Genomic DNA, 27,967 nt, shown 5'->3' on the forward strand with positions numbered 1-27,967 from the left:
AGTGGATAACTTTTTTAACTCCGTGAGCCATGGACAAAGATATAATTTAGGAAGATTTATCTGTGACTGAAAAGTTCTTTCACCAAAAATTATTTATGGATAGGAACTTAATGTTGCCAGAGTTACTAAGGTGTGGCTGTAAATTAAGGGAGTGGGGGGATTTCTGTTCTTGAAAGATTCAAACTAGACAGGACAATTTTAACTGCAGCTACTCTCCCAACCCTGTTTGTAAATTTGTCAATGGACAAATACATGCTCAAAACAAGTTTTTAAATTATATTAAAGTATAATTCTATAACCTGCAAAACTAACATTTGATGCATTTTTCCTAGTCTTTTCAATGCCTCCTTTTTATTACATATATGGAAATACGATTTATTGAAGGATTTCTAAATATCAGCTCCAAACACCACCTCATTGTGCTTCCAACTATGCTGGCACATAGAAGCGATTTGCTCAGGATCACAGCTAGAATTTGAAACCTGCTATTCACATCTCAGGTATGACATCAAAGCCCAATTTTAACCATGAAACTGCAATATCTCCTTCCCCTCACTCCCATTTAGCATAGCTTCAGCATTTCCCAGAACAGTAACAGCAATAATTTATTGGCAACTTGACCTCTTATTGCATAGATACATCATGATGTACTTTCCTATTTACTTACTATTAGCCAGATGTGTGTGTATTGCTACTATAAATAACCTTGTGATTAACATTAAGGATTAACATTTGTATCAAAATCTGTACCTACTTCGGACAATTATCTTATTGTCAAGTTCTTTAAAAATAAATAGGAAAATACACACACAACTGGCAAGCAGCAGTTGCCAGTGCTCTTCTGATTTCAATTTCTTAGCTTTCATATAGAATGAACAATTACAGTAATAAAGGCTGAAGGAGAACAAAGTTTGTATTGAAATACAAGAGAGACAGTCTAAAATAGTATTTGAAAGCAGATCTCATGCTGCTCGACATTAGCAGGCAGCAGGAATAGGAAAAAAATAAAAGAAGCTGTCACAGAAAAACCTGCTTATTACAAAAGTTTGGCTTTATGGTTTGATGGGTCACATGGCAGTCTCACCAATAATGTGAGTACAACTACAAACGAAATGTTCAAAATTAGAAAATTCTACACATATATATTGTAAATATACAAATATTTTCTCTAGCCTTTAATTTCCAAAGCATGCTCACTCACATTTCAAATGTGACTGACATAGTACATAAACGTTCTTTACAATAGGCCAAGACATTTTTATTATTCCAATCATACAAAAATAGAGGAACAAGTGTTAAGAGACTTCCTTGCTTGAAATTACAAGACTAAGTGTATGTGCACATATATTTTAAATGTCTTTATTCCCATTCCGTCCTTTTGACCGAAATTTATCCATCTGCCCTTCTACATTCCCCTCTTTTGTGAAAGGCATCATTAGTCACCCAGTCCAAATCTCTTCCTTTACCATACTCCACCTCTAGCCATCAAGTGCTAACAAGACATCTTCCTAAATCTCTCTGGAATTTATCTCTTCTCCATTAGAGTTTCCTTTTGCAAGTCCATTTCTTCATAAGTCTGACATGTGAGATTTTAATTGCTGTACCGCCGTTTTCTCTTCTTCAGTCAGTGGTGACAGCTGGAAAAGAAATGACAAAGTCTATTTCGAAAAACTTTAAAGACTACAATGATACTTTAATTTTAAAAAACCTTTAAAGACTGTCAAATTAATTTAGTTAACTTCTACTTTGTCACACCAATAAGTGTTTCCATGAGCTCAAACTACGTATGTGATCTCAAATTCAGGAAAGCAAGGAAAAAATAGCTATTTGGCTATCTATATATAAGGTATTTTGATGTTTGAGCTTCCAAAGAACTTGCAATTAAGTTTAAGAAACAAGACCAAGAATCAGACAATTTAAGGACTGTACTTAAACAGAACCAAAGAAGTCATGTTTGAATGTGATATTCTAAAAATATTTTGAAAAAGAAATGTGAAATAAAAATAGTCTGGAAGTTTTCCTCATATGTAGACTTGGGCTAAATTTTGCCTTCAAAACTAAGATAATTTTAGCTGCAAATAATAGACACACACTTCAAAATGGATGAATAATAAGAAAAGTTATTATCATTGTCCAATAAATACAGAAGAAGGGCAGACTTCAGAGCCGGTCTATTCAGCAGCTCCATAATGTAAGAACTAAGTTTTTTCCATCTCATGCCTCTAATATCCTTGGTGGTGGCTTTATCCTCAAGCCAACAGGAAAATGGCTTTAGCAGTGCTAGCTACCACATCTATACAAAATGCTTAGGAGAAGAAAAGTTTTCTCTTCCCAGGCATCTCTCAATAGTGAGGAAACTCCTCCTAATTTCCTACTTCCAGACTTTCCCTCCTCACATGTCATTTGGGTTACAAACCCATTCCTGAAGCAAGGTTAGAGGAAAGTTCATTCCCCTTGCCCATCATGTATACCCCTGAAGCTGAGGATAGTGCCAACTTTATTTATCTTAAGCATGAGGCTGTGAGGGACAACACACATCTCAAGAAAGTCGGTTCTCTATTAGGCAAGAAGACTGAACAGATGCTGAGAAAAGAACCAGCAAACAGTATCCATAAAAGCAAAAGCAAAGAGATGAGAAACTGAAGGGAAATTGTTAAGGGATTTTCACAGAGCACCAACGAACAGGCTGGCTGAAACAAAGGGCAATATGGGGAAATAATAGGAGATACAACTTGAAGAATCACTCAAATAATTATAAATCTGCCTAACTATGTATACAATGGTCCCAAAATACACTCCAAGACCCACAGTGGATGCTTGAAACTGGTTAGTACCAAACCCTATATATACTGTTTTTTCCTATGCATACATACTTATGATAGTTTAATTTATAAATTAGGCACAGTAAGAGATTAACAATAATAATAATAAAATAAAACAACTTTTATAATATACTATAATAAAAGTTATGTGGTCTCTCTCTCTCAAAATATTTATTATACTCTACTCACCCTTTCACTTACAGGAAGCACTTTATGGCTCCTCTTTGGCATGTTGGAATTGCCAACATCACTACTCTTGCCCAGAATCAATACTATTGTGCTTTGAGACCATTATTAAGCAAAATAACAGTTACTGCAATCCCACAACAGTTAATCTGATAAGTGAGACAGCTACAAAGTGACTAATGGGTGGGTAGTATACACAACATGGATGCGCTGGACAAAGGAATGACTCACGTCTCTGGGTAAAACGGAGCAGGACTGCTCGAAATTTCATCATATATAGCAGGTAATTTAAAATTTATGAATTGTTTATATCTGGAATGTACCATTTAATATTTTCTGATCATGAGTAGCTGAAACCGGGGAAAGCAAAACCACAGATAAAGGGAAGGGAAGGTGTCTCTGTAGGTCATCTCCAGAGACACTGACAAATCTAAAACACCCCATAACTATAGAATTAGAATCTCTAGGGCAGTGCTATCCAATAACTTTCTGTTATGCTGGAAATACTCAATATCTGCACTGTCCTAAGAGAGGAGAGGAAGAATCTGAAAAATGCAAAGAAAAGGGCTTGCAGAAATGACCGACTCAGCCAGTTAAAGTCCATTCCTAACTGCCCTCTCCCCTTTTCCAGTGCTTTCCAGCTAATATGTTTTCCCATAGCTACCTCCCCTATCCCAGGGACTCTCCAGGTCACATCTGTTAATTCATGGCTTGCCAACCAACTAATGTCCTTCCTTATCTCTGTAACTGTAGGAATAAAAAGACTGTATAAAACTGCTTGTTATGTTACAATCAGGGCTCAGCCTTTGGATAGGAATCTGCTGAGCAGGTGCTGGCATTAATAAGTTGCTTCCTACTTATGGCCTCAACGTCCTGTCTCTCTGTTCGAGAATCCTCTAACAGTGCTGATAAGGACAAGGTTGCAGGTTCTGCAAAACAAATGACCTGTAAGACCAGTGGTCTGGAAATTTGCCCCCATTTTGCAGCGCTCCCATCCAAAGCTCCCCCTCCCCATCCTGAGGAAGGAAGCACACATGAAACCTCAAAGGAATCAAGCGCCCCTTGCATAGATACTGCAGAGGTATATAAACTGTAATAAATCTAACCAAAGTGAGCTTGTCCGTGCATGGAGTTGTTAACCCCACACGCTCCACTGGCCAATAAATTCTCCTTCTTCTAACAAAGTCGTCTGAACACCCAAAGTTGTCTGAACCCCTTCATCAGGTGTCCATCTGGGAGATGGAGAACTATTAAATTTTATTTAACTACTTTTCATTTTAATTTATATTTATATAGCCACATTTGGCTATTGGCCTGGATGGTTTGGCTGATCAAGCCAACATGTGCCCAAAGTTCACATGGACTAAATGAAAAAGAGTTATATGCCTTACTGAAAGCCAAAGAGTTACAAAATTCCCTCCTTCTATCTCAAAAACTGGAAATAGTATTATTCTGGCAAGACTTTGTTCTCCGTGGATCCATGTGGCTTTTTGTGATCACTATTCAAGAGATTTCAGATCATGTTTAATAAAAATCTTCGAAGAATTTTTCTAGGAATTAACCAGTCCAATATTTGTTGGAATTTTTCATCTTTATCACAAATGTTTTGGAGCATCAGTGGAGCATCACATATTCAATTTTTAATGCCTTTTTTGTTTTCTTTTATTTTCTTTTATTTTATTTAATGCTTTTTGTATTTTCTATTGATTGCTATATTGTTTTGAAGGTTTGTTTGCTATTTTTTATTTTAGTACAAGTTTAGTTCTTTTTTTGTCTTTTGGTGGTCATCTTTATAATTAAGTGTATTTAAATCTCAATGTCATATTATCAACTAAAAAATGAGAAAATTAATATGTAGTCCCTTCCTTTTCTGTTATCTCCCTATTTATTTTTAATAGTATTAATTCAAATGTTTCTTTTGAATATTATCAATTCAAATATATTTTCTATCCTTCCAAATGAAAAACCACTTGCCTTGATAAAGATTATAGCAAGACAATACCTTAACAGTTTTACTTTCTGTTGTCTATAAACAAAACAGCATTTGCCTTAAGTAGACTTATCCCTTTCTTGTTCTTCATGTTCCCAAAATAATTTTAAAGGCCCTTTTAGTTATTTTAAATTTCAGAAGCCTCAGCTCAATCTAGTCTTTGGCTTTCTTAACTATTCTCACAGTTCTGTCCCTATCACTGATATACCTCTTTTCATAGTTGAAATTCCTTTACAAGGTCTACCTTACATGTCCTTTAAACTTTGGGCTCATAAAACTATTTTTGGTTATACAAGTCTCTACAGAACTATTCTTTCTTCCATATTTTGATAACAAAAATTTTCTCTGAACTTTCTACTACGATCTCATTTTTAAACTAATATGTGCGAGACCCAGTTATCCAACACTTTCCAACTTGGCCATTATTGATTCTAAATTATGATCTCCTTTTCCAAGTTTACAACTACCTTTCAGTCATTTCTCATTTGTTAGCATCTAATCCAAAGTGAAACTCCCTTAGCTTTCTACCTTTGATATAATTATTGCTCATTTTAGATATTTCTTTTAACTGAATGAAGACCTTTACAGACATTCAGATGATTGAAATCTCTATCGCTATCATAACTATTTTCCTGTATCGCTTTGTAATCTCAGTCAGAAATATACCATCTATTTATTGGACCCGGTGGGGATAATTTTCAGTAAATATTAAGAATATCATTTTTCTCTTTGTTCACTCACCCAAATTTATTCTGTGCTCCAATAAATTTATGGATTTCTATACATATATGTTGATATGCACATCCAGAACTACACTTAATCTCTCTTCAAGATTTGTTTCCTTAGAACAAGTTTATGTGTTTCTATTGTCAGGCTCTGATTACACACAATGAAGAGTATATGATTTGAGTTGTATTTACGAAAGGTTATGCACATACTATTTTTGCATTCTATATAGTAGCATGTTAAACCACCAGTACTGTTTTAAATTACTATTCTTTATTACCTCTGTGCCCTTTTTATTGCTCTTCCCTCCTCCTCTGTTCATCTTTCCATGATATAACAAATACATCAAAGGTATCATTTTATATTTTTAACAAGGTATTGTTTTCTTTTCCTTCATTAACAATATAAAGAATTCTTAATCGAATTGACCTGGGTAATCAACCTTTGAGATTTACTATAGCTATAAGCCCATAATTCAAGTATCTTAAGCCATAATTCAGTTCAGAGTTGGCAAATAAATACCATGTGTGCTGCTCCTAGCAGCATGCCCACAGCAGATAGCTTATGTGACATGTCCAGAGACAGCTCCTTAATACAGCACTTTAAGCAGTTATTACCAGTTAATTGATTGTAGTTGGTACCAGAGATAAAAACTTCTTGGCCATCTTTTCTCCAGATAATTAAGTTCTACTCTCTGATTCCACCTACATGTAGTCTATCTTTTCTTTTGAAAACTGCCAACTTTGCCTTAATGATAAGTGAAAATACTACCAAATCCTTCAGTTGGCTGTTCAAGGTCTTAGTACTACCTAGGTCAGAAGCTCATATTCTTTTTTCTACTCCAACATAGCTGAAGAGTTTTACACATCAGTGATAGAGGCTGACAATTATAAGGGTTCTTACACTAAATGAGAAGGGCATGGGAAATAGGGGGATAGAATGAAGGTCAGGTTTACCCAAGCCTACCAGACCAACTGAAGAAACTGAGAACTAAAAAAAAAAGAGTCACTGTTAATGATGCTTTCTAGATTTCTCAGTCTCGCTAGGTCTTATGGAACCAGCAGAGCTGGTAGATTTAGTAAGTATTATCAACTTATTTCTTCTACCCTGGCTACATAATCCAAGACAGCAAGTCAAGTCAAGTCCACATGCTCATTTTAAAATAAAAGGAGATAAGAGCTATTATACTTCTTAGAATCAAGAAAATCTCATTTCTATCAACAGTCCAAAATGAATGCTGAATTTTAAAATGAAAGTTACTGGGAATTTATCTTTCAAAGCAACACTCAGAATAAAAACTCTACAAATCCAACTTGTCAACTGAAAGCATTACCTCCAGGTCTGTTTGCTTTTGTAGTTCTTGTATCATGGTCATAGTCTTATTGAAAGTAGCACAAATGCAGTTCTTAGTCTCTTTCTGCTCGACAGCAATTGGTTTAAAGCGTGCATACAACGTTTGATACCGAGACTTTATTGCTGACAATTCCTTTAAGAGTGTAACTGGATTTTTCTACATCAGGAAAAAAATGAATATGTATTAAATCATGGAAAAGAAAAATTAAGCTTCTCTTAATAATTAAAATATATACAACACATTCTACCATCCGTTTAATCGAACACTGTATTTTATTATGCAACTATATGAGAGAGGATGGAGAAAGGGAAGAAAGAGAAGTATAAGACCTAGATCCTATTCTCAAGGAATTTAAAGCCTAGGGACAGAAAATACCCCCCTCCCTCCCCTCCCCGCCACAAAGCTATATTAAACAGCAATAAGGTCACTTTAGATGTATAACATTTGATGCATAGTTCACAATAATTACATAGTATTTCTAAAATATAAATGCTATTCAGATGATTAAAAGAACTATGTTAATTTTTTGTTAAAGAATAAGACAACTTGAAACCATTTATAAAAGTCTTAAACATAGTGATGAAGTTAAAATATATATAAATACCAATTCATTGACTTCACTATACAAAATACATGCCCACTCAAGCAACTATGTTTTATAAATTACATTAGTTTTTCAAATTCATTTTGGAATATTAATAAACACTATTCCATAAAAGACATTTCAGCTGGGTCCTTTATGCTACTTGGTAATTCCTTTCATTCTCTGATGGTTCCTTAGCAAACCCTACAATACTGGCTATTCCTAATTTTCTCCGCTCCCTCCAATTTCCACCCACTCCTTCCTGGCACCAATTACTTTACTGAGAAGGCAGAAAACATATTGTAGAAACTCCGTCTTCCTGGCTTTTCAACCCAAAATGAAAGTATCTATGAACATTCTCATCTATACTCAGCCCCTAACATGACCACTATTATTATTGTTTCCTCCACATCTTCCATAATCTTAAATTTCCTATATTTCAATAACCCTTTCACTTTCTCCCTTTATAGAGACTTCAAATATATATAGATCTTCCCTACACTGAGGCAAAAATTAACTCCTTCTCTTGACTCTTTTGTCACTCCAAAACCAGTTTCATTTTTCTCATTCCATTTGCCACCAACCTTCTAGTTCCTACAATATACTTCCTCAGTTTAACATACCCATAAAACAGTGTTCTTTGCCAAATTATTTTAAACAATTGAAAGGTCAGGTTTGCCCTACAGTATACAATTTTGATATCCCTCTTCTTGCCTTTCCTTATTTCCTCCCTGTTCCAAACTTCTTCAAATGAACTCTTGGTTTCCATAAAACTATACTAACCTTAATCAAAAGAGCATGGAACTGGCACAAAAACAGACACATAAATAAATGGAACAGAACAGAAAGCCCAGAAATAAATCCACGCCTACATGGTCATTTAATGTATGACAAAGGACAAATAGTGTATGAGTCTACTTATATAATGTACTTAGAGTAGTCAAGTTCATAGAGACAAAAAGTAGAAGGTGGTTGCCAGGGGTTGGAGGGAAGGGGAGAATGGGGAGTTAAGTGTTTACTAGGTGCAGAGTTTCAGTTTGGGAAGATGAAGAAGTGCTGGAGATGGATGGTGGTGATGGCTGCACAACAGTGTAAATGTACTTAATACCACTAGACCATACACTTAAAATGGTTAAAATGGTAAATTTTAAGTTATATATATTTTACCACCAAAAAAAAAAAAAAAAAACCTAAAAATATAAAATGGTATAACCACTTTGGAAAACAATTTGGCAGTTTCTCAAAATATTAAACACAGGGTTAACATATAGCCAGCAATTCCACTCTTAGGTATATATCCAAGAGAAATGAAAGCAAATGTCCACTCGAAAACTTGTACATGAAGGTTTTAGGAGCATTATCATAATAGCCAAAAGGAGGAAACAACCAAAATGTCTATCAACTGATGAATAAGAAAATCTGGTATAGCTATACAATGAAATATTATTCCGCTATAAAAAAGAATTAAGTAATAATTTATGCTACAACATGGATGAACCTTTAAAACACGCTAAGTGAAAGAAACCACACACAAAAGGCAATATACTGTATGATTCCATTTATATGAAATATTCAGACAGTAAACCTGTAGAGATTGTAGCGATAGAAAGCAGATTAGTAGTTGCAGGAGATGGAAGGGTGTTGGGAGTATTGGAGAGTGCCTGCTAATGGGTATGAATTTCTTTGTGAGGTGATGAAAATTGTTCAAAAATTGATTGTGATGATGGCTGCACAACTCTGAATGTACTAAAAACCACGGAATGGTTTACTTTAAAAGGATGAATTTATGGTAGGTGAATTTTAGCTCAATAAAGCTGTTTTTAAAACAAGTTGTAGAAGAGAAAAATAACTGGAAGTGGAACAAAGATGAGAGATGGAAGGTGGAGGAAAAGTGGGAGACCACATGAAATGTCTTCCACATAGAACTTGAAAGACACTGTCTCAGATGAGTGCTTTGGCCAGTCTTTAGGTGGTACCACTGCACCAGAATTAGTTGTTCTTCAGCCAGAGAGAAATGAGAGAAAAGCAAAGAAAAAGCTAAGTCAGTTAAGGAGCTTTAATAGTTCTAGTAAGAAGCTACAATGTTCAGTAAAAACTGAACATTCACAATGGTTTCCCAATTTTCTATTAAATGCTGTTTTAATTTGCACTTCCATTCTATCAAAAAAAATTTTTAATTGTATAATTTTTTTTAAACTGTAAAATATATTTCTTGTCTGCTGGCAAGTGCTATAAAAAATAAATAGAAATGATTTAAGCGGTAAATTAATGTTAATAGATAATGCTTAAAAACTGCTTTCATCTCTTATGGGCATGTGTACATGTAGTTAAGGCATATAAAGTTACTATTTCTAATTAACCTAAACTTAGAATAAATAAGTACATAGATTTAGGTAAAAATCACAGTTCATATAACAATTTTACTAGTATATCATCATCTTCTCAGAGAATATTATAACTGCTAGAATTTCTCCCCTCTTATTCAACCACTGCCCTAGAGGTATCTGTATTTTCTCAGAATTTCAAGCTTCCACAATGGTTCATACCTCTGGCCTCTGTAATTTTTGTTTAAGGGTTAAAAAAAAAAGTAGCCACAAATTTCCTTGACTATGGGTATAGTAGTGTGCTCTAGTATGATATGACTAAGGTTCCAACACAAAAGATTTTAAGATTATATAAATTTAGTACTTAACAATGTAATTGTTATAATCTACTACTATTAGAAATACTATCAGAAAATCTTTTAATAAAATATTCTGTTAAGAGAGACATTTTGCGGATTACCTCGCCTGCTGAATCAGGATGATTAGCCTTGATTTCATATTCCAGCCTGTATTGAATGTAATCCAGATCAGAGTCAGCTTTCTGGAACTAAAAATCAGCACAGATCATTATTTTGTGAACCAAAAGACAAATTAATAAACATGATACAGTAACTATTCTTTCTCTTCTTTATATTTTTTTTAGTATTTTAATAATGATATACACTTATTTTAAAAATATATAAATGATATACACTTATTTTGGAAATAGAAAAGTATAAAAAAAACTTCTATCTATAATACTCATGTTTTATTAAAAATTTAAAAACTAGTTAACATTTTGAAAATCATTTCTCTGTGCATCTTTTAGATTTTGAGCCAAAATTAAGATACCAAGAAGTCACTGTCATATATTCATACAAGAACTAACAAGGGCTTCAAGAATTCCCTAGGGTCACTGACACTCTCATTGGTTAGGCAGTGGTTTTCTATCTCTGGTAGGAAATGTGGTTTCAAGTCAAAACACAGAAGAAATTTATTTTCAGGTATACTCACAGTTTCCATTATCTGCAACCCCATTAACCAAGAACTAAAGATATATAACACTCGCAGACCCAGATTAGAGGATTTAAAGAGTAACAAATTATACAGGTAAAGCTACATACAGCACAGAAGTAGCAGTCTGAATAAAACCAATTTATTGAACCTGGATCCTAGTATGAGACCTTCATCTGCAGTAAATCTCTTAAGGCAGGAAAAAAGGGGCAAACTGCCACAGGCCTAAAATATATGTGTGTGCATACAGAAAAGTTGGAAAGGATATATATCAGAGTGTTAAAAGTGATAGTTTATTTCTGAATGTAGTTAATCTATAAGCTATTCTTAATTTTGGGAAATTCTGCATCTTTACATGATCTTAAAGCAGGTACTGCCTTGAATTTATCAGGTTAACAACCATGAATTTACTATGGAAAGCAAAACATGATTTCCTCAGTAAAACTGCCTATGCCTAGCCCATGGTGAAGGAGAGTGCTCTGGGGAGAGGGTTCTGATCTTACTGTGAACTTAAGCTCTGAACAAAAGATTGGTTCTTGAAATCTTGAACCCTTAGTGGGAAGAGTAAAAGCCAGCAAAAACGTAAAAGTGGTTCTCAGGTCTAATAAGAAATGGTGTACAGATATTTTCATTACATAAAAGGTAAACCAAGGGCTCTACTTCAGAATGTAAAGTTAGACAAAATGCTCTCAAAAGTTAAAACGCTTCTAAGGTCAGAAGCTGTCATTAGTAAACAGAATTTCGGAAAGTCCCATCATTAATTTCTATCATCATTGACCTAAATTTGAATAAAAATCTTTGCAATTACCAAAATTCTATCTTTATAACCAAAAACTTTTAGAGTAGAAATAAGAAGAAAAAGCCAGGTTTTTATTTTAAAAATGTTCCAAGAATCTCTAACAGCAGGGACTTGCTGTGAGCCAGAAAAACAAATGTAGAAGTTCTTAATTTTAAAAATGTAGTTAAAGTGTTTTCCAAAAAAAGGAGGCTTTTCATTTGCCTCATATACTTGTTAGATTAGATTAATCTAATTAATCAATAATTAGACTTCATGAACGTACTAATAATCACTATATGTGTATATGTGTGTATAAAAAAAATTCCTGCTGGCATAATTTCCCAAATTAGAATATGCTCAAAGTAATCTTTTGCCTTTATATTAAAAAAGTGAACTAACCTATAATAACATGTGGATGCAGAGTATGGGGAGGAGGAGAGGGGAACTGGCAAATCAAATTAAACAAAGTCTCTAAGCGTTCAAGACCAGATTTTTTTAAAAATTATTAAAATAAATGACAATTCATAGTATTATACATAATTCAAGGTCTTACATGACATTCTAAAGCATAATCTTAAATAAAAGTTGTTAAAACTTAAGTTACCACAAAATTCTTAAGATTATGAGATTTGTGACTTCAAAGTTATCTTAAAACAGAATCTCTATTCTTGAAGCCCTTAACTTGTTTATGAACCAGAAATTCCTAAGTCTGTGTATGCTTAACTTGGTATTTTAGTTCTGCTTAAAGTTTAACTAGCCTAATCCCATAGTTCATTTAACAATGTCTTCTTTTCAAGAGAGTGGTTTCAGCTAGGGCTTCTTGTAATATCTGAGGGTCCACATGTATTAAAATCATCAAACTGTACCAAAAAGAAGTAATTCCCACTTTCCAGTAACTTACATTTTAATAAGATATGAAAGAGTGTGCTTCCAAACAATGGTACGATGGAGTCTACTAAATTTCCAAAAATTTTTGCAAGCCAACTGTTAAACACAGGCATACTAAAAATTAAATTATATAAATTTACAATAAATAAGTTATTAAATACAAACATATACTCAAATATCAGAACTTCCTACTTATTTTACTATATTTTACTATTATCTATGCTCTTAAAGTCTACCATATCTGTATAGTGGAAATACTATATCATGTGCTACTATACATACCTTCCCAACTCCACTTTCAATGACATCATGGTGGTAGCTTGAAATTGGCCAGGGTGGAAATATTTACACCAGGAAAACTGGCAAATGCTAAAATTCAGGGCTTTTTACCCCCTCCCCACAGTTGCATTTATTCGTATACTACTACTTTCAAAAGTTTTTTTTTTTTAATTCCCATGCCTCTTTTAAGTAATGTGCCCATGCTTCTAATTGGAAAATACTTGAGTAAATAAATAGAATTTTAAACAGACTTCAAAAGACAGGAAACAAAAAAATTAAAAGTAGAATCAGCATATGATCCAGCAATTCCATTTCTGGGTATACATCCAAAAGAATTGAAAGTAGGGACACAAACAGATATTTGGACACCCCTGTTTATAGGCACATTATTCATAATAGCCAAAAGCAACCCAACGGTCCATTTACAGATGAACTGACAAAAGGTGATATATACATATAATGGAATATCATGCAGCCTTGAAACAGAAGGAAATTGATATATGCTACACCATGGATGAACACTGAGGACATTATGCTAAGTGAAATAAGCCAGTTACAAAAGGACAAATATTGTAGGAGTCCACTTATATGAGATAACTAGTCAAGTTTATAGAAACAAAGTAGAATGGTAGTCGCCGGGTAATGTGGGGAGGGGAGAATGGGAGTTATTGTTTAATGGGTGCAGAGTTTGTTTGGAAAGATGAAAAAGTTCTGGAGATGGATGGCAGCGAAGGTTGCACAACAATGTAAGTGTATTTAATACCACTGCACTGTACACTTAAAAATGGTTAAAATGGTAAATTTTGTGTTATGCATATTTTACACAAATAAAAATTTTTTAAAAAGACAAGAAAAACAGCTTGAGAGTAGATTATCCTCTATAAAGAACTGAACAGAGTATTTTGTGATAATACACAGGGAAAGTATTTACTTATTAGTGAAGTCAATGGGCCTAAGCAGGGGACAAAAAAGGAAAAAGGATGCCAATGAAATGTTGAGAAGCAGAAAAACCATCAAGATTCTCTGATCTGAACCCTTCATCTTATAAATGAAGAAACAGTCTGTGACTTGCCTCTAGTTCTATTTTCATTACTGTTTTTTCTGTAATTAAACCAAAGTTCCACATAACATTAAAGCCAATAAAAATCACATAGATCAGGGAGAAATGTAAAGACTACCTAAAATTCATTTAAACAGTTCTTTTTTTTTTTAAATCTAATATCACTGAAGTTAGTTCATAAAAATTCCCTCCAAACACAACCTGGTAGTATGGTACAGAAAAAAGGAAACAAAAGGATTGGGATGCATGCCAGACGTTCTAGCCCTGGTATCACTAACCATCTAAGTGGCCTTGGGTAAGTCCTCCATCTCTCTGGGTCTCTCCTGTTAAATGAGAAAGTTGGAAATCTAAGGTCCCTTTCAACACTGAAATTCCATTATTTCATTGTACTATAAATGAAACCCAAGTTTAGTCTATCAAAATATTAAAATTTAGAAAAGTGTTTCTTTCTAATATATTAAAATTTGACATTTAAGTTTCAGATTTTAATATTTATATTGAAAACTAGCTTCTATTATTTTTCTTCCCGATCAAAGATGACTGTTGCTTCAGTTTCAGCTCCATAGTTTCTACAGCCTGCCCATTGTTCTTCCCAAACACCAAAACCCTATAAGCAATATTGCACTACTCAGAGCTATTTACACAGCAGACAATATCGATAGGGTTCTAGGATCTGGTGATAAACAGGAAATTGTTTACTTACATGGTAGGACATTTACTGACCAATTATGATAGTCTCTAAAACTCAGTAGTGTCTGATTAATGGAACAAAGTGATAATGATAAACTGCATTCACAGCCTTCCTCGGTTATAAATTAGCCTCTTGGAGGCCTTGTAAAATAGTGAAGTTGCTGTTTAATAAGCTTTAGCTACTTATCATATTTTTAAGAACATTAGAATATTTAAAATAAAACTAGTTAATATTTTAAAGCCAAAGACATTCATATTTCAGAAACCAGTTTTCTTCTAAATCAGTGATAAAAATAAATGATAAAAGTTTTATACCAATCCTAAGAGTAATAAATAAAATGTGCAATTTAGCTGGGAAAAGTCCATGGAAATCAATATTAAAGCCCCAAAGACAGTCAAATTACACTCTGCCAATTAGACATCCTTGGAAGCAGACTGAGACTATAATGAAGCTACTATACAAAATGGAAGAAGGAACAATTTAGGAAATAATTTTGATTTTTAGAGACCATGCTACATATTTCATAACATATATTCTATTATACTAGTTGTTATTATGACCAGTTAAAGGCTTTAAGTAAATGGCACAAATACCACTTAACTATTTGGCAGCAAGGAGAAAAATATATAATTGCAGACCAATCTAAAAACACTTCCTTTTTTTTTTTGCTCACTGCCACAGTAGTACTCCCTTTCAGAAGGACCAGTGCCCGCAAAGGTAAAAACACATCCTCTGTGAGAGAGCTTGTTTCAACAGCATCGAACCACAGGGAAATTAAAGGAAAAAAATATGAATGTCTATAGTGAGAGGAGTTAGCAGAGGTTATGTTCTGGATTCAGCTGTGCTTAGAACTGCATTTGCCATAGAAACATTGTTTTAAGGGAGAGTTAGATATCTTAATATGTGGCAGCCTGACCCTGCCTGGCCATTTCCTGCTCGTTCCTGACGGCCTCCCGCCTTCCAAGGACTCTCCAGCTAACATTGATTTTCTCATAGCTTGCCAACCAATCAGTGTTCTTCCTTATATCTGTAGCTGTGTAGGAATGACAAGACGTAACTGCCTGTTATGTTACAATCGGGGCTCAGCCTTTGGATGAGAATCCGCTGAGCCAGTGCCAGCATCAACAAATGCTGCTGCCTTATAGCCTTGGTGTCCCATCTCTCTGTTCAAGAATCCCGCAACAAACACTCCTAGACCTAGGTTAGCTATATATTACTAACCAAAGAATCTACATAAAGCACCCTTTTCCTTACATTCTCCTCTCCAATGTAGATTTAGAAATACCTTTATCCACTCTTATTTTACTCTGTTCATGGCTCCAGCTTACCATTTCATGTATTGTATTATAATCATGTTTGCATAGTAATGTCTCCACTTGATTACAAATTTCTTGCAAGAGCTTTGTCTTTTCATTTTATATCCCTAGTTTTTAATATACAGCCTAATACTCAGTGACAAAAGGGAATAGAAAGAACAGTCATTTATTTGAAAGAACAAACAGCCTGGGAAACTAACCACCCTCTAAAGCCTAGTTTAATAAATATTTCAAGTTCTCAACAAGTTAAGGGTCACCTCTAATGTCTATACAATGGCAATTGTTTTTGGTATATTTATGCTAAAGAGTTGACTATTACTCACTTTCTTCCAGATAGAACAAATGCTTGTCTGTGCTTGCCTGAAACAGATAAGCAGTAATATGCACAAGCACCAGGTTCCAGACATGTCACTTCAGGCGAATAGCAACATCGAAGCAGAAGAAGTTGCAGGTTCATCAGTTCCTAATTTGCAGGTCTTTATGGAACAACTGTTAGGATAGTGCGGATGAGATACTGCCTATAAAAAAACTGGTTTCATCAGTTTAACTTTTTAAAAAATTTCAGGATCCTATGTTCATTGTGCTGTGGACACATAATAGACTACAGGGACAGATTTTCATAATAATTGAATGAACCTGGTTTAGAAAAACAAAGGTATACCTACAATACAACATAGTCTTAATAGTCATGGAATTGCAGGTTTTGGGGGGTTTTTTGCTTATCTATCTTCTAATTAAATTACAATGAATCTGTATTACATACATAATAACCATTTAAAGCAATTTTTAAAAAATGTATTACATTCTATACTAAGTCACTCTTCAAGATTATTAAGGTTTCTTCATGCCTGTAGAATTCCAACTTCTGGTACGATTCTTCATAAGATGACCTCAGCGACACTGAGTTTCTGTCCCAAATATGCCAGGCTATTTTTTAAAATCACTAATCTCTATTAGGGTCTAGCAAACAGCAGACACTCAAATATTATATCATGTATTATATATAGAATAATATTGTGTAATAATATTGTGTTGTATGTATATATATATATATATATACATAAAATACTCATGATAAACCATCTTCAGAGTATAAAATTAGACTGACATGAAATATGACAGCTACATTACTAAACTGAAGAACACATTAGAATAGTGCACAGACTTGAAACAAGAACTTAGTATAATTTTGAGGGAGTATATCTTTGGAAGCAATTCTGGCTTACACAGATACTGAAAAGGATATAAGATTAGTAATGTTAGTCATTTAATTTCAAACCACTTCAACCTCTGAATAGCAGATCATGAACCCCTGAGTAAGGGGCAAGGATCTATAAATTCCTGTTAAAAGTTGGCAATTTTATGTATCCATGAACATTTTTCTGGTGAGATGGACCTTCCCTAAGGATCCATGGCCTAAAGAAAAAAAACCATCACTTTTTAAGAGAAACGTAGCTTCTGTCTTAGTGTCAATGATAAGGTAACAAAGCAGACTGCCAAATAAACAGAATCTCTGTACTTCTAACAATGAAGGGTGAAAAATGGAAAGAACAGTACGTACCAGGACATAATGTTTTTTTGTCATTCAAAAAAAAGTGTGATTGCTTCTGAAATCCAAATGCCAAGCATATTGCTGGGTACGTAAAAGACAGTTACTGTCTACTGCCTTTTAAAATTTATTTGAATTCATGAAAAAAAATGGAAGAGTTAGACCTCAGGAAATAAAATGAAGATTAAATGTCTGAGCAAGAAGTATCTAGGAAAGATTTTTAAACTAGTAAAGCCAGTAGTGCTGGGTCATATGTTGGCTAATCCATTCTTAGCCAAGAGATAAACAAAATCGCTAAAGAAATCTGTTTTATTCAAAGTTTTAGTTCTATCTCTAAGTATGTTTTATTTTGTTAATCAGGATTTCTAAGTCTTCATGATAAATATGCTATAGGGAAGATTCTTTTTTTAAAGGTAACTTCTAGCCCCTCTCATTCACTCAGTATAAACGTATGTATTGTCTATGTGCTAAGAGATTATAAAAGACAAGATTATATCTATTTGTTCAAAGACACAGCACCCTGTACCTTTTCTTCATATGGATTTTTTGTGATTTATGTTTCTCTCTTGCTGGTTTACATATTTAACTTTGCTCAGCACAGTTCCTCATACACAATAGGTAAAACAAGTCATAGCTGGTAATTATTTGATCAGTAAGTATTAGCATTATAATCTAATGTATTCTACTTGTAACTGTATAAAAATGCATTCTGACAGTATATTTGAAGTAGGGTTGCCACATAAAATACAGGACACTCAGTTAAATTTTAATCTCAGATAAACAATGAAAACAATTAGTATAAGTATGTCCCATGCAACATTTGGACATACTTATACTAAAAATATATACTGTTTATCTGAAATTCAGATTAAACTGGGCATCTTCTATTTTCAACTAAGTCTGGCAACTCTAAATTGAGGTTTCTCAATGTTATCAAACTTAGGGCCAGAAAGAGAAGTGGCACAGAAGCATATCTTTAGTAAAAGGTGAAAGATTTATACAATTTGAAGAGAAATCAGAGTATATTCTTTATCCTTGGTCACTTATTAACAATCAGGACAAACACAATGCTTCCTTTATTTATGAGATAATACCTTATAATGAGACTATACTGCTAAGAATGGATTAGCCAACATATGAGTAAATGAATAGAATAAGTTTTGAAATTCAAACGGCAGCCTAGATTAAAGCAACATATTTTAAAATTGTGGCACATGATGCCAAGAAACTTAGCAACTTAAAAATAATAATCATTTATTCTCATGGACCTGCAATTTGACTAGGTTCAGGTGCTCTAAGGCTGGGCTCTGCTTCTCATTGCAATTCTGTGGGTTGCCTGGTAGGAGCTTGTTCGAGGTATAGCTCATCTTCCTTGAAGCAGCAGATATTCTCATGGAGAGAGTAGAAGCACAAGAGTAAGCAGAAATACACAAGGTCTCTTAAGGCCCAAGTTCAGAGCTAACACACGGTGCCTTACTGCCCGCATGTCATTGGCCAAAGCATACTCAGAGGAAGGGATATGTACTATGCCCATCATGAAGTCATGACAAAGATGTAGATACAAGTATACTTTCAGTAAGCCAAAATGGCATGAAGAATATCCCCAGCTTTCTGAAAGTTCACACTACATCACTTCGCTTTTATGAAAGACCTACATTATTAGAATGGTAACAGCTTTTTCATGGAAGCGAAAATTCTCTTCAGATTTCTTTCGGCTAGTGAAAACAAACTTCCAGTTATAAAATAATCAAGTCTTGGGGATATAATGTACAGACAGCATGGTGACTATAGCTATTAATACCGTATTATATGCTTGAAAGTTGCTAAGAGAATAGATCTTAAAAGTTCTCAACAATAAAAAAAAATTTAACTATGTGTGATGATAGATGTTAACTAGACTTATTGTGGTGATCATTTCACAATAAAATACATACGTATATCAAATCATTATGGTATATAACTGAAATTAAAAAAATGGTGTGGTAGAGGTTTCCAATTTAACAGCTAGAATCCTGATTTTACTAGTTTTTGTCTCAAACCTCCTGCTCCTTATCTCAACACTATATTGTACCACTTGCAGTTTCTCCCAGTTGACCAACATCTCTCATCTCTGGACTGTCACATGCACGGTTTCCTCTGCCTGAAACACTTCCCATTTCCTACACTGGCTAATCCCTACTCACTCATCAAATCTCAGATTATACCTCACCTCTAACAAGAAGCCTTCCCCAGGTTAGGTGCCTCTTTCCAATGTGTCCCCATAACACCTGATATTTACTTGTCCCATCATGGCATCTTTCTTAATGTATTCAATTTATCTGTGTGTCCCAGATAAGTTCCTTAATATCTTTAGTCTTTAGTACTAGCCTGCCCTAGTAACATTTACTGATGAAAGTTTGAAGTACTGTCATCCACAATTAGGCAAATTAAGTGGGGAGAGAAGAAATTCATAAAAGCTACCAAACTCTCACATTTCCTAACAAAAATAAATTGTTCTGAAAAAATAAATTTTATAGTCACTAAATCACTATATGAAAACCTTAGCGAAAACTAAGATTATTTCCTCATTCATAAAATGAGAACAAAAACACTGAATCAAAGAATCAAGGATTGAGTTATTCAAACTTTTAAAATGTTATATATTAAAATAAATTAAGAGTATAGTCTTTTAAAATATAATTACCTGGGATATTCTTAATATTGAAACTGTATCATGTTTGGCTAAAAAAGATATTTTTGTTTATTTAAAACTTTTCCTTTTCCTTGGCCACAAAAAAGACTGAGATCTTACCATTTGTAACAACATGCATGGATCTGGAAGGTATTATGCTAAGTGAAATAAGTCAGACAGAGAAAGACAAATAACATGTGATATCACTTAGAAGTGGAATCTAAAGGACAAAATAAACGAACAAAACAGACTCATAGATGCAGAGGACAAGCTGATGTTTGCCAGATGAGAAGAGGGTGGGGAGCTGGGTAAAAAAGGTGAAATGATTAAGAGGTACAAATTGGTAGTTAAAAAATAGTCATGAGGATGTAAGGCATAGAGAATATAGTCAATAATATGGTAATAACTATTTATAGTGTCAGGTGAGTACTAGATGAGTCAGGGGGATCATTTCATAAATTATATAAATGTCTAATCACTATGCTGTATACTTGAAACTAATATAATATTGAATGTCAACTTTAATTGAAAAAATTTTTAAAGGGGAGAAAAATAGTGAAGGGGAAAAAAGAGTTCTAACTTCCAGATATAAAATAAATAAATCATGGGGATGTAAGGTACAGTACAGGAATATAGGCAATAACATTGTGATAGCATTATGTGGTACCAATGGTTGCCGGACTTATCATGATGACCACTTCTCTAGATCTATAAATGTTGAAAAACTATAGTGTACACCTGAAACTAATACAATACTATACGTTAGCTACATTTTAATAAAAATCTTTTTAAAAAAATAAATCTTTTACTTTGCTCCAAAGAACAAAATTGCCTGCTCGATTTTTAAATGAGTTCATATGGATGGCTTTCCATACCCTATTCCAAAAATTGAAGATGTCACATCAAAATATAATTTAAGGTAGAAAAAAGAACCTTCCCTCTCCTTACCAACTGATACATTTTTTTTTTCATATTTTAGTAGTATAAAGTCTTTTATACAAAAAACTTTATGGTTGTACACGTTCTTAATAGAAAATTCAGTGATATCTAAAAAGAAATGTATTATGTTGTTATCAATTCAATTTTCAGAGAAAAGAATGAGGTCCTCAAAGTAAGCAGTTTTCTTCCCTCAGTTCCTCCCTATTTAATATTCTACATTATTAAAAAACAAAATTCTACCCACTGCTCTAATAGCCCACTAGTAATTGGTAGGAAATTAAAAGCCAAAGAAGAGGAAAATGGCTGCACTTGAGGCCTAGGGAAGTAATTCAGAAGCATATTTTATATAAAATTGAGAATAAAATTTTATATATAAAACTTGGAATAAATAGTTTTATATTGAGCAATCACAGTCTTCATTCCCTGCAAATCATGTCCTTGTGTCTATGCCTAACATCCCAGGTATCTTACCTCCACCTGGTATCTATTCTCCCAGCCACTTTATAAAGACATTTGCTTAACAAATAGCTTACTTTTTTTCTGAAATTTAATGAATTTAGTACATGTGTTATAACTGTTCTTGCTCTCCTTTTAACATATAGAGCACCAGTAGAAATCCATTAAGTGGATTATTTAAAAATTATAAACAAGACCTATACACTAAAAACTGCAAAACACTTGAAATTTTTTTTTTTTTAGGTGAGGCAACCCTTGGTTGACCTCACAGACTGCAAGGACCTTGTCAGCTTACAATCCCTTATTTTTTATTTTTACGCCTACAGCACCTGGTCTTCCTAGGTTGGTCTCCCATGAAAGTACTAACCAGGCCCGACCCTGCTTAGCTTCCGAGATCAGACGGGATGGGCCTCGTTCAGGGTGGCATGGCCTTAAACAAAAACACTTGAAATTTTAAAAGACCTAACAGAGAGACAGATAATGTTCATGCATCAGAAGATTCAATATTGTAAAGATATCAATTCTCCCCAAATTCTTTCTTTAGATTCAATGTAATCCCAACCAAAATCCCAGCAGGCTTTTTTGTAGAAATTGACAAAAAAATTCTTTGGAAATGTAAAGTACTTTAAAAGTTTTGGAAAACAAGAGCAAAGTTGGAAGTGTTATACTAGTTGATTTTAAGACTTACTATAAAGCTACAGTAATTATTACAGTATGATGACATAACAAAACAAAGTAGAGTTCAAAAATAAATAAACCTACCCATACATACATACTTAATTGATTTGTTACAAAGGAGCCAAAAAATTCACTAGGGAAATGATACTCTTTTCAACAAATGGTGCCAGAACAAGAGGATGTCCATGTACAAAAAGACCCTCCACACTTACTTGATACCATATACAAAAATTAACTCAAAATGGACAGTGATCTAAATATAAAAACTGAAACCATAAATCTTCTAGAGGAAAACATAGAAAGTATTTGTGACTTGAATTAGGCAAAGATTTCTTAGGTAGAACACAGAAAGCATAAACCATAAAAGAATAAAATGTATAAATTGGACTTCATCCAAAAATTTTAAGTGAGAAGGCAAATAACAGAGAAAATTAAAGGACTTATAATGTAGTAATAAAAAAGACAAACAACTCAATTTAAAAATAAACAAAAGATTTTGACACTTCACTAAAGATATATCAACTGCCTGTAAGCAAGTGAAAAGATATTCAATATCATTAGCCATTAAGGAAATGCAAATTGAAACTATAAGATATTACTACACACCTATGAGAATGGCTAAAGTGAAGAAGACTGGCAATATAAGGTGTTGGTAAGGATGTGGAGAAACTGGAAGCCTAATCTTTAGAAAAGATTTTAGCAGTTTCTTATAAGATCAAGCATACATTTATTTATCCTGCTATCCAAGAGAAATTAAAATATCATGTCCACACATAAAGATTTGTACTATAATGTTTACAACAACTTTATTCATAATAGGCAAACACTGGAAACAACCCAGATTTCATAATCTGATGAATGGATAAACGATTTATGATAACCTATATAACTACTATTACTTACAACACGGATGAATCAAAAGCATTATGCTAAGTGCAAGAAGCCAGATACAAAGACTGCATGTTGTATATAATCCCATTTACATGAAAAGGCAAAACTAGAGGACAGTGATTGCCAGCGAGTTTAAGAGGAAGAGGTTGACAGCAAAAGGGCACAGGGGAACTTTTTTTTTTTTAACACCTACAGCACCTGGTATTCCTAGGTGGTCTCCCATCCCCATACTAACCAAGCCCAACCCTGCTTAGTTTTTGAGGTCAGACGAGATCGGGCACATTCAGACAAGATCGGGCACATTCAGGGTGGCATGGCCATAGACTAAGGGAACTTTTTAAGGTAGAAATGTTCTATATCATGGCTGTGATAGTGGTCATATAAATGTAAACATTTGTCAAAACTCATCAAATTTTACACCTAAAATTGGTGAGTTTTACTGTACATAAACGATATCTCAATAAAACTGATAAAAAATAGAGGTGGATTCATACTTTATTTTATCTCATAATTACAAAAAAGAACTTTAAAACAAGCATTCTTAAGTTTTAAATTCAAGCTTTTACTGCACAATATACAGACTAAGATATGGGGCAAGTAACCATAGGAAATATACAGCAAACATTGTTTTCATCACTTACTAATTCATCTTAAAATTCAATTAAGTAAAACCTGAGATTTGCCAGAGCCTATCCCACTCTGTTAAAGAAACAAATTATATAGTACTAGTCATTTAGACAAGCCATAACAACTTAAACTATAAAAATTATTCTCTTAATGTTTCAGAATGCATTACGGTAGTGAGTTTTTAATTAGTTAAAAACTTTTTTTTTCAAATTATGCCTTTCTAAAACATATACATTTGGAAATGAAATTATACAGTTTTTTGCAACAAAGTTTATAGTAAAGTACTCAGATACTGAAGAAAGATGTAAAGCAAGAATCAAGATTCGGTGTGCATCCTGCTTTCAGATGCTTTGACAATACTATTGCACTGCTAGCTGTAAAGTACAGTAGTGCAATAAAGTCAGAGCATTCGTTAGCAGTAATAGGTAGGAAAGGAACACAAAAGCATCTTGCATCAGTTGAAGCTTGAGTGCATAAAGAATTTAAAGAATTGTCATTTTGGACAGGAGACATCCAAACCCTAAGAACATTTATAGCAATGTTTTTTAAAAAAAAAACTTAAATATCAAAATGATATTGGTTTTTGATGACTAACCTATGATTAATATCCAAACAGAAACATGTATAGGTGTAGAAAGAAATTTTATAAATCTATCCTAGCTTTACAAGTTATTAACATGGATATTGTTAATACCTTAGGGCTGATATTAACAAAACTGGCTGTAATTACTACTAAAACAAAGTTTGAAAAATATTTCCATTCTGCTGAGCTATATTGGTTAGCTCCTCCACAGCGTTTTATTAACTGCCACGTAAAACAAATCTTTTGAGTAAGAATGTCAAAGGCAACAAATGAAAAGTAAAGTAATAAGTTTCCTAACATCTACATACCCAACCTATCTCTCTGGAATTTAAACTGCAATACAAAAAGCACTTACTATCTTAAGGCTTTTTATCTCAAGAGTTTACAGATATCCAAGGATCAATGTGTCCTAAACATGACACCATTAGTCCTACCTAACTGAATATTATGGAAAGGGATTTTAACTTTTCAGTTAATCCCTAAAACATCTTAAATATAGGAAGAGATCATCTCCATTTCCTTCAAACTTAGAAAAATCAAATGGAAAAATAATGTGATAATGGTAGAAGGGGGAGAGGGTCCAAGATTTAAGTAGCAGGTTTCCTTGAACTCAAGTCAACTGACATCCTAACGTTTTAACTGGTTAAGAATCTGTTCAAAAGTCAGATGTAAACCAAGAAATAGAAATAGTATTATAGAATATCACATTGCACTACCTTTTGTGAGTAATCACTAGTGGTATCAGAAAGGAAGGACATGAGACAACACTACTCACTAAGTGAAGGAAAAAAGGTTAGAGAACAAAGATTGCCCTACAATGAGCTTATTCCTCCATTAATAATGTTGATCGATGCAAAAACACTTTCCATTATTTTCATTAACTTTCCTTTAAATGGTCCAGTTCAAGTATTTAGTTGAATTGAGCCTACTAAGAAATGAACTCAAATTCAGTACAGCTGGAACATGAACGTCTTGATCTCAAATCATGGGCCACATAACTCAGCTATTACAATATTTCAACTAAAATCAGGGGATTATACAGGAAATTATTTACTTTTAGAATCTCAGAAACTAAACTAGTTCGGATACATTTTTTTATAAAAGCATAGCAAATTTGAAGATGAGATATACCATCTTTTACTGCCCAATCAATACAAAGCAGTAATAATAAAACTATGACGATAGTTCAAATACCTTTTTTAAACCCTAATGATTATGGGAACAAACTATTAATTTGAAGAGAAAAATGAAAGCTACTACTAGGTTACTTGAAAGGAATTTAAAAAGACCTGCTTTCATCTCTTCCTCTCAAAAAGAATTTTTTTAAAACTATCCCATCATTCAAATATCGAAAAGTTTAAGTCGGGCTACCTCATAATTTTCTAAAACCTGCTTTTTACAAGATGACACTTAATCGTTTTCCCCTTAAAATAAAATGTGTCCAATCTAATAAAAAAGAAGTCCTGTGAGAATACTGACTCTATTGCAAAGTCCAGAAAAGGCTTAATTGATACCTCAAAACTAAGCGGCCAACTTGTGGGGGTAGAGGCTGTTAAAAGCAAAATTAGTATCATTTAGCATCTTACAATTAGGCGGAAATATAGATCTGGAGGAAGAATTAAGAATGAGAAAGAAGGGCCAGATGGTGTTAACATCATAGAACTACAATAGTTAACATGTTTTCTAAAAAAAAAGACAATTAATGATATGAAGAACAAAACTTTGAATTAAAAGTTTATCATCACAGGTTTGGAACGCTGCAGAAAATTCTTCCTTCTCTGTCATTTCTCTCCTTCCCTATCTCCAAAGCCCCCACCCCTATCAAAGAACGTTAAAACTCAAAACCTTAGAAGCAACTGAAAGCCTTCAAATCGAATTTGTATATGATAGGCACTACAATTCATTAATACATCGGAAAAAAGTAAGTCATATCAAGGTCTCACATTTTCTGGGGATGGGAATTGGAGCGAGTATGGTACTCAATTTCTTCCAGGATCACTACACGTGCAGATGTTAAGTAACAGAAGATTCAGCTTGGAGAAAGCAACACAGGCACAAATGATACCTAAGGAGTAATGCCAGAGAATGGCAGGAGGGGCGGGCTGCGGGTGAAGATTTTGGCTTCTTTGCTTAATCATCTTTATAACAAACAAACAAACAAAAAGACTCAATGATAGGTGCGTCCTCCAAATTCCACATTTTAAAGGAAGTCAGCCCAATCCCCAAAACGTGTGGTAATGCACAAGTTTTATGTAAAACCTAAGATTAAATGCACAAGAGGAGAAAGGACTTAAGATAAAACAAGGAAGCTAAGAAGAAAAAAGCGCGGGCGATTAAGCTGGTCGTCTGGGGATGGGATGGAATAAAAAGAACAAGTGAGTAAGAATCCATAGGAGAAAACTAGGACAGCTTTCCAGCTTGGCGCCTTCGAGGAGGCCAAGCAGCAGAAGGAGTCCTTTCCAATTATTCGCCCCCGCCCCCTACTTTCACAAATGAATGAAACTATGCATCTCGAGAGCCGGGCGCCCTCCTTGTCCCAATCCAGGAAAGGAGCTCGTGATTCAGATGCCCATCGCTCGCTTCCCCACCCAAGGACTGCCTGCCACCTTCGAGCCAAAGAGAAACTGGTTTAGGGGCTTCCTTGGCAGCTGGGAAGCCGTGCATGCAAGTCTAGCATCCATTCTCAGATTTTTTTTTAGCGTGCCTTGAATGATGCGAAACATTCAGCCCTAAAGGGATTTCTCTCCGCCCCATTCGGTTTAACCCCACCCCACCCAACATTCCTTCTTGGAGTGTTAATGACCTCTCCCCTTAAGGCGTTTTGGGACCATTCCAGTCACGTATTTTTGGTGGAAATACAAATGTCGGGACCAGCCACAGCTCCTAGAGGAGCGGAGAGGTGAGGGCAAGGAACAAGGAATTCCAAAGGCCCCACATCCTCAGCATCTCCCGCCATTTCCCTCACGAGTTTCCCGGATGTAACCCCTTACCCGCGGCGGTTAATAAACCAGGCGGTGGCAACTCCCTTTGGTGCAGAAGGAGGGAAGTCGAGTCTGGTCCAGCCTCCGTCACCCAGGGTTTCTGGCGGCTCCAAACTGCGTCCCACTTTGGAGGCCATCGGGGGAAAATAAACTACCCAGTAGATCTCCTTCACTTTACACTCACCATCAATTCCAGCTTATCGACCTCCTCCTCCATGTTGAATAGTTGACATTCCTCAGACCGCGGCGGCGCTTAAGCCGCAAACCATACTAGCACTGAGTGTCCCTATTGGACAGCTGTCACTCAACGTCTTGCACTCATTGGCTCCTCCGCTTCATGGGGGCCCGCCCATTGGCGACTGGGTAACGCCCCTCCGCATAAAACATCTTTTCCTGTTGGGCAAAGACACAAAACGCCGCAGGAGGATTGGCTGCTGTAACCTTTTTTTCTCCATTGGCTGTAACCTTCATCTCTACTTTCAATTTCATAGTTAGGGCTCAACAGAGAAGATTACGATTGGTGCAATTGGAAGAAGAACGACCCAATTACACAAAGGCTTCCACAAACAGCTTAGGGGAAGTGACACACCTTCTTTCCTCTC

General features: G+C 34.5%; 1 protein-coding gene and 2 pseudogenes across 2 annotated transcripts; all 3 read right to left on the minus strand.

Moving 5' to 3' along the window:
- Positions 1-579: 579 nt before the first annotated feature.
- On the minus strand, positions 580-27,702 carry SKA2 (spindle and kinetochore associated complex subunit 2). Of its 2 annotated transcripts, XM_039885788.1 has the most exons (5): positions 27,375-27,532; positions 18,808-18,928; positions 10,446-10,532; positions 7,058-7,234; positions 580-1,637 (listed from the first exon to the last, which is right to left on the minus strand). In XM_039885788.1, exons 1-5 carry the CDS (start codon positions 27,500-27,502, stop codon positions 1,569-1,571), a joined length of 582 nt encoding a protein of 193 aa, XP_039741722.1. In that variant the 5' UTR covers positions 27,503-27,532; the 3' UTR covers positions 580-1,568. The 2 variants fall into 2 exon arrangements, with proteins under 2 accessions (XP_039741722.1, XP_039741723.1); XM_039885789.1 differs by lacking the exons at positions 18,808-18,928; positions 27,375-27,532 and adding an exon at positions 27,550-27,702.
- Positions 21,923-22,042, minus strand: LOC120621298 (uncharacterized; annotated as a pseudogene).
- LOC120621321 (uncharacterized) lies at positions 23,361-23,499 on the minus strand (annotated as a pseudogene).
- Positions 27,703-27,967: the final 265 nt, after the last annotated feature.

Source organism: Pteropus medius, unplaced genomic scaffold (assembly GCF_902729225.1).
Source record: "Pteropus medius unplaced genomic scaffold, Ma_sr-lr_union100, whole genome shotgun sequence".
Taxonomy (NCBI): Eukaryota; Metazoa; Chordata; class Mammalia; order Chiroptera; family Pteropodidae; genus Pteropus; species Pteropus medius.

Bases quoted from the DNA above. Each gene is read 5' to 3' on its own strand.
- SKA2 (XM_039885788.1), bottom strand. From the start codon at position 27,502: ATGGCCTCCAAAGTGGGACGCAGTTTGGAGCCGCCAGAAACCCTGGGT. The intron at 18,929-27,374 runs GTAAGGGGTTAC...TCTCTCCATGAG, and splicing joins TGGTTTATTAACCGCCGCGG to AATATCTGCTGCTTCAAGGA. The intron at 10,533-18,807 runs GTCCATGAGAAT...GCTGATTTTTAG, and splicing joins TGAACCTAGTCAAATTGCAG to TTCCAGAAAGCTGACTCTGA.